This window comes from Rhyacophila brunnea, unplaced genomic scaffold (genome assembly GCF_057557595.1).
Source record: "Rhyacophila brunnea isolate RB1 unplaced genomic scaffold, BYU_Rbru_1.0 scaffold_13, whole genome shotgun sequence".
In the NCBI taxonomy this organism is placed as follows: domain Eukaryota; kingdom Metazoa; phylum Arthropoda; class Insecta; order Trichoptera; family Rhyacophilidae; genus Rhyacophila; species Rhyacophila brunnea.
In genome coordinates this window covers 28,383,631-28,391,850 of record NW_028232785.1, presented here as the reverse complement: position 1 = coordinate 28,391,850, position 8,220 = coordinate 28,383,631, and the positions used below count along the sequence as shown (strand labels likewise).

General features: G+C 34.3%; 1 protein-coding gene across 1 annotated transcript; it reads left to right on the top strand.

Moving 5' to 3' along the window:
- The first annotated feature begins 1,143 nt into the window (after nt 1-1,143).
- Nucleotides 1,144-8,014, top strand: LOC147077168 (uncharacterized). Its single transcript, XM_085941017.1, has 4 exons — nt 1,144-1,344; nt 2,530-2,667; nt 4,680-5,367; nt 7,980-8,014. Exons 1-4 carry the CDS (start codon nt 1,168-1,170, stop codon nt 8,012-8,014), a joined length of 1,038 nt encoding a protein of 345 aa, XP_085797143.1. The 5' UTR covers nt 1,144-1,167.
- The last annotated feature ends 206 nt before the right edge of the window (nt 8,015-8,220 follow it).

Here is an 8,220-nt window from a genome sequence, read left to right as displayed (position 1 = left end):
AATTTTTCGCGTAATTTAAATGGAAAAACAAGAAAAACTTCATCAAAAATCATGTAATTAAATTACTCAAAGGTGTGCATTTAAAAAATTGTGAAAAAAAAATGTTTGGTTTTTAAACTTGACGGCCACTCAAAATCTAATTACTAGCTTAATATAAGAGATAAAAATTTTAAAAATCGTGTTAAAAGTTAACATAAATAAACTTAATCGGATGCACTAAACAAAAAAAAATTAAGGCAAATTTAATGGTTCAAGTATCAAGTCACTAAATTTTAAAAAATAATATCTCTCACAATATAATCGATAAAACAAAAAAAGCACGTGCACAAACGTAAGCCAATAATAGACAAATTGATGACTTAATAAAAAGTTAAAAAAGTTTGTTGTGTGGTTCTACTTACAACTACAACTAAAGTTGAAATTTCAACATTGGGTGACCCAACGTTTAGCTGGAACACCCAATTTGAAATTGGAATTTTTCGGTTATTATAGGTGCACAAACGAAAAAAAATCGTGCACAAACGTGCACTAACGATGCACAAACAAATGCACGCAAAAAAAGTTGGAGTTTTAACATTGGGTGTTCCAGGTAAATGGACCTATTATTTCTATGTAGGTAAGTATAATGTCAAACAAGAATCTAGAAAAAGCACATAAAATCAGGATATCTTATTTATTACCTATGCAATAATCATTTAACTACCCAATTATGACTTTATTTTACAATATGTAATTAGCATTGTTTGGCTTAAAGTTACCCAGTTTTACAAAAATTCCATTTTTTTTTTATTTACAGTAAACAAGAGTTTTGTGCTTTGAGACAGATTGGCAAAATATAAGCAAAAATGAAACAATTTATTGATGGTAGGTACATTGGTAAACCAGTTGAAAATAATGAAAGATGCACCAGAACCTTATAATTATTATAGATCACAATACTATTTTAGGTATGTAGGTATGTCCCCAGTTATAGATCTTTACAGCATTTAGCTGTGTTTATATTGGTAGTAACTGCTCAATTCAATATTGTCAGTATTGTCGATCTCCTGATGTCTATGGTAATTTGGTAGAATCCATTTTGTCTATGCCATTGTATATTATCTATTAAAACACGACGCACGTGGTTGTGAAGCCTTTGACAGATTCTGATATCAAATACCGCATATAATGGATATAAAAACCGAAACAAACGATGAATTATTGCTTGACGAAACGGCGGAGGTAATCGGCGACGGTGCATACCAATGGATAGACATAAATCACTTCAAGAGCAAGGGTCGATTTGACGTGTCAGTCAAACAGGAAAATATCGAGGACGACAGCAATATTATCCCCTTAAAAGAGGTAAGCAGATTCCTATTTTGTTTAAAGCGAAGGTATTCATAATTTTGTCGACAAATGCTCAGTCACTTTCTAAACGGAATTAAGCAAAAATTTACAATTGGATGTTCTAATGTCAATAGCCCGTATCCGACCTATTTGACAAAAATGTGTTTTTGATGCAAGTACTAAAAACAACAAAAATACTGCTCAACGAATGTGAAATTCGCATACCCATCTGTAATTATTTTAACAAAAATGGTACAGCCATTATAGTACTTTCCCGTATTTGAACGTTGCATGAATTAACCTGTAATAGCCCGTATCCTTTCCTTTAAGCTGTTAAACACGTTGCATGACGTGTGTTGAATTCAGCTTCAAAATGTCACTCGAATTATTTAACAGGTAAAACAGTAAGTAATAATTATAACAAATTTGGATGTTTATTTAAGTATATACATTATAGGTATGTCACATTTTATTGGCATTCATCATTATTAAAAGTTATGTGCTTTGCTTTACCACTTTTTACGTTCCGGGTTATGCATTTTTTCAGTGCAATATTCAATATTCAGTTTTTTAGCTTCCTTCGCAATTTGTAAAAAAGTCACTTACGGGATATTAACATTAGGCCATCGAATTGCTAGTCTTCTCTTGCTGGACAATATTATTTTTAAATCGGAAGGAACAAAAAGGTTTATACAGTGGTACAGTTCTTCGAATTAACAAAATAGGTTCTGCAATAATACGTACCTACTACGTACTTATGTTTACAATTTCACATCGTCCTATAGCGTCGTGGGTCACAGGTTAGAATCCTGGGTCTGGCATGTAGGTACCTACACATATTGTTTTTCAATTTGTGTATTAGTCAGATTATGGACCTAATAGGTTGACCAAGTGGCTGACACCTATTTCACGTACAAACACAATCTGTGAATATAAACTTCCACTCTGTGGATTCCCATATGACTCTATTAGGATCGGATACAGTTATATATTATAGATATATGGGTGGTTCACAAAATTATGGATCAAGTCCAATTTTCATAAAATTCGATTTAATGAAAACAAAAAGTATGCCTAATAATGTTTAGTGTGCACTATTTATGTCGGATTTCAACAGCCTACTTCCACCTAGATAATAAAACTTTAATTTGTTATATGAAAATATTGACAACTCGTTATATGAAACGTTGTTTATTTCAGTTCGCTGCGACGGGTGTCACTGGTATCAAAGCTGAGACTGACATAAAGCGCGAATTCACTGAAGATAAAATGCCACCATTTTCTGATGAAGATCCTCAACCCGGATGTTCGCATTCAGATTACACAGCAGGACATGGGGTACATTCAATTTTATATATTGTAATATTTGCTCTCCTATTCGCCGATTTTTATCGAAGGTTGACGTTTAAAATTTCAATAAATCTCGGTACTATTCCTAGCCAGTCGTATTGAAAAAAGTAAGTAATTTAAATAATCAAAACCTACCTAGGTACTTTGATTTAAAATACAAAAAAATTCCGATTGCCTATGGTAACTCAATTTGGAAAGCGCATGAGAGTATTGTAAGAACCATTTGTTAAAGTCTCAACTCCTTATTTATTATGATAGGTTAATTAATACTGGATAATTATTGAGTTTTGAAGATAACACTCATTAAGGCCACATTAACTGATTGTATTGCTGCAGGTATGTATTCATTAAAAAATTAGGAGAACACAACTTATGACTGAATTAGTAGAAGTGATCAGTATACATATTAAATAATATATCGATCACCCAAACACATTTTTTTATAATTTGATGTCTTTATTGGTTTTTTTTAGTAAAATTGTTATAAAACGTAAACTGTGAAAATCATTTTCCATATAAATATACATCTCCCTTTTATAAAATTGTACTTCCGCACTCAGCTCTCCGGTCGACCTGGCGTTAATGTCGCCGTTGGTAGCGCGCCGTCGGTCGATACGTGTAAGTTACACGACCAGTGATGATAAATTGTTCAGGGCGGTCAATAGAAGTTGGATTTTGTGTTGTTAGAGCACATTCGATGTAAGGTTAGTTGACAGTTGGGTTAAGATGTAGGATTGACAGTTGATGATGGTGAATATTCAAAATGAAACACACGTTGTCCGTAGCACAAATCTCAAAAGAAAGTTTTATTTTTCGTTTAACGTTTTGTTGACCCACGCCTTCTTTGTAGCGAGTAAACATACACTTTTAGTTAATTAGACATGAAAGTACAGAGCATTTTATTTGATTACATGGTAGTTTTACGAGATACAACAGGCCCGTAATTAGGCGAGCGGCGATAGATGGCCATTTAGCTGAGCGGACTATAAGAAACATAAATGTGGCATCCGTAGCTTCGCTCGCACTTTACCTTAAAGGGGTCCTCCATATACGTAAAAACGTGGAGGTATCATATCGATATAGTCTGTAACACTGCATACAACACCTTTTAATTGTAGCCAAGATAAGATGGTTCTTTCTTTTCTTTCGACCATGTCCGATCCTAATAGGATCATATGGGCCTCCACAGAGTGAAGGATTGTATTAATGTATACAGATTTTTTTTGTACGAGAAATGGATGTCAACCACTTGCTCAACCTATTAGGTCCATAGTCTGACTCATTGCTGGTACCCACGACGCAATACGCCAACGCTTAAGCCGCGCGGCCATCGTAGATGTTCTAGTTCTTCAAGATGGTTCTAGTATAATATGTTAAATAATTTTTTAAACTGTTAATCGAGGTTACTTGAAAAAAAATAATATAAATTTTCTCAATTTGAATATTGTTTGTGACATTGGTTTCGCCTTTCGGCATCTTCCGATACTATGCACACATGACACACCAACACAGAAATTACTAGTTACTACACGAAACTTACAATGTTTTTTATCGAACAGGCGGCAAAACTGCCTCATAGTATGTACGTTATTCTGGTGTTCTTAAATTATGATTTTATCAAGAAATATTAGAAATAAACACAGTAAGGTGAAACTATCTTATTCACATCAATCTAAACTTTTGCATTCAAAACTTTAAAATAATTATACATATTACCAAGAGTAGTTCCACAATTATGTAATAGTTTGTTTTGTGCATTTGCTTTCCGATGTTACATGTAGGTGAATTTTTTTAAAATTATTTATGGACCATTTCGTAACATTATTTATATTTATTATCTATGTTGAAACTATTACCATTCCTAACGTTATTTTTATTCTCACTACACTTATAATGTCTGAAGATGCAGAAAGTCATAAGCTTCGAAAAAAATAACTAAAATGGAACAGTTAAAAATCTAATTTCGATATTTTGACTTCGATTATTTTTCTTTTTTCTAGGTTTCTACCAAAGGATTTTTGAAAAAGTATTACGATATAAACAGGTGTCAACAATCCTCGCCTGATGGAATCCAACATATAATGATACAGTATTCAGAAGTGACGATAGATAAACAAAACATTAAAAGAGAAATCTCAGAACGAGAGACTCCGAAGAAACTTCGACTTATTCTGAGAAGGGTTGTACATTTCTCACGTAATTTGATTTGCAACTTTTGTAACGCAGTTTTTGGATGTAGAAGTGCTCTAAAAAGTCACAAAACGGTTCACACGGGCGTTATTGCTAATCAAAGCCAAGAAAATCTATTCTCGCAACTAAATCATTTCAAAACACATAAAATGACACATACTGGTGAATCACCTCATAAATGCAAGGTATGTCCATATAGATACTCGCAACTGAGTAGTCTTAAAAAACATGAAATGACACACACAGGTGAAAAACCTCTTAAATGCAAGATATGCCCTTATAGATGCTGGAATCTTTGTGATCTTAAAAGACATGAAATGACACACACAGGTGAAAAACCTCATAAATGCAAAGTATGCCCATATAGATGCTCGCGACTTAGTGGTCTTAAAAATCATGAAATGACACACACAGGTGAGAAACCTCATAAATGCAAAGTATGCCAATATAGTTGCTCGCAACTTAGTTATCTTAAAATACATGAAATGACACACACAGGTGAAAAACCTCATAAATGCAAGGAATGTACATATAGATGCTCGCGACTTAGTAATCTTAAAAATCATGAAATGACACACACAGGTGAAAAACCTTATAAATGCAAGAAATGCACATATAGATGCTCGAAACTGAGTGATCTTAAAAGACATAAAATGACACACACAGGTGAAAAACCTCATAAGTGCAAGGTATGCTCTTATAGATGTTCGGAACTGAGTTATCTTAAAATCCATGAAATGAGACACACAGGTGAAAAACCTCATAAGTGCAAGGTATGCTCTTATAGATGTTCGGAACTGAGTTATCTTAAAATCCATGAAATGAGACACACAGGTGAAAAACCTCATAAATGCAAGGAATGTACATATAGATGCTCGCGACTTAGTCATCTTAAAAGACATAAAATGACACACACAAATGAAAAACCTCATAAATGCAAGGTGTGCACATATAGATGCTGGCAACTTAGTTATCTTAAAATCCATGAAATGACACACACAGGTGAAAAACCTCATAAATGCAAGGTATGCCCATATAGATGCTTGCAACTTAGTGGTCTTAAAAAACATGAAATGACACACACAGGTGAGAAACCTCATAAATGCAAAGTATGCCCTTATAGATGCTGGAATCTTGGTAATCTTAAAATCCATGAAATGACACACACAGGTGAAAAACCTCATAAATGCAAGGTATGCCCATATAGATGCTTGCAACTTAGTGGTCTTAAAAAACATGAAATGACACACACAGGTGAGAAACCTCATAAATGCAAAGTATGCCCTTATAGATGCTGGAATCTTTGTGATCTTAAAAGACATGAAATGACACACACAGGTGAAAAACCTCATAAATGCAAGGATTGTACGTATAGATGCTCGCGACTTAGTCAACTTAAAATCCATGAAATGACACACACAGGTGAAAAACCTCATAAATGCAAGGAATGTACATATAGATGCTCGCGACTTAGTCATCTTAAAAGACATAAAATGACACACAGGTGAAAAACCTCATAAATGCAAGGTGTGCACATATAGATGCTCGCAACTTAGTAGTCTGAAAAATCATGAAATGACACATACGTGAAAAACCTCATAAATGCAAGGTATGCTCTTATAGATGTTTGCAACTGAGTTATCTTCAAAAACATTAAATGACACACAGGTGTAAAACCTCATAAATGCAAGGTGTGCACATAAAGATGCTCGCAATTTATTAGTCTGAAAAATCATGAAATGACACACACAGGTGAACAACCTCATAAATGCAATGTATGCCCATACAGATGCTCGTGACTTAGTAATCTTAAAAACCATGAAATGACACACACAGGTGAAAAACCTAATAAATGATAAGTATGCCAATATAGGTGCTCGCAGCTGAGTCATCTTAAAAAACATGAAATGACACACAGGTGAAAACCCTCATAAATGCAAGGTATGCCAATATAGATGCTCGCAACTTAGTGTTTTCAAAAACATGAAATAACACACAGGTGTAAAACCACATAAATGCAAAGTATGCACATATAGATGTTTGCAAATTAGTTATCTTAAAATCCATGAAATGACAGGTAAAAACCCACATGAATTCAAGGTATGCCTATGTAAATCCTCGCAACTGAGTAGTCTTCAAAACCATTAAATGACACACACAAGTGAAAAACGTCATAAAAGTGAGGTATACTTATATAGTTGCTCGCAATTTGTTTATCTTAAAAACCATGAAATGACACCTTAACTGAATAACCTCATAAATGCACATATAGATGCTCGCAACTTAGTGATTTTAAAACACATGCAGATACATATACTGGTAAATAATCTTATTAATTCACCGTATGCTCATATAGATGTTTGCAAAGTAGTTCTTTTAAAAACCCATAGAATGAAGTCGTATACTGGTGAAGACCTTATGACCGACGCTTATGTAGTTATTTGGGAAGATGATTGCATTTTTCACGTATTTTGATTTGCAGCTTTTGTAACGCAGTTTTTGGCAGCGGAAATGCTCGAAAAAGCTTTGAAATGATTCACATCTGCGTTATTGCTTATCAATGTCAGGACAATGTGTTCTCGCGCAAATCAAATTAAAGGACACATACCGATTAAAGACCTTTCTTTCTCATTTTGAAGTTCGTGAAATGACACTTTTAAAAACATTATAAATGCACTTTATGTCCATATCCATATCATGACGTTATTACCTTAAAAGACATCTAATAAGACCTTTTCGTAATTTTTTTTTAAATGCATAATTTTCTCGACCATGTCCGATTCAATTAAGATCATGTGGGCCTCCACAGAGTGGAGGTTGTATTAACAGATTTAGTTTTTACGAACAAGATGTTAGCTAGGATTCGAACCTGGGACCCACGACCCTATAGGTCGTATCGTAAAAAATATATTACGATATTTTATATCGTACAAGATATATATTCATAATATGCACGTTCGGGACGTTCTTTGCTTAAATAAATGATAAGATTCATCCTGTGTGTACCCTTATAAATGTAAGGTAGGTATGTTCTTATTATACTCTCTTGACTAGCGACCCAAGAAGTAGTGCATATTAAGAGTGTTTGCATGAAATTGTTGTTTTCTCAGTCGCCGCCTTGTCCACCTCAATCGACTTACAGTAACTAATTTTTGGATGACCGGCAATAATAATTATGCCGGAATCTTTCAAATGTCAAACTTTCACACCGCGGCCATCGGATCGCAAAAACGTACATCCTAGCGCCGCCTCGCGGTGAATGGCGGCCCACCCGCTGAACGGATAAGATGCTCAGCACCTATGTTAAGGGGGACGACCGCCAAAAACTCTAAAACCAGAGAAGTCAGGTGA

Coding starts and splice junctions, on each gene's coding strand:
- LOC147077168 (XM_085941017.1), top strand. CDS start 1,168: ATGGATATAAAAACCGAAACAAACGATGAATTATTGCTTGACGAAACG. Junction 2,668..4,679: donor ATTACACAGCAGGACATGGG/GTACATTCAATT, acceptor TCTTTTTTCTAG/GTTTCTACCAAAGGATTTTT. Junction 5,368..7,979: donor ACATGAAATGACACACACAG/GTGAAAAACCTC, acceptor TTGTTTTCTCAG/TCGCCGCCTTGTCCACCTCA.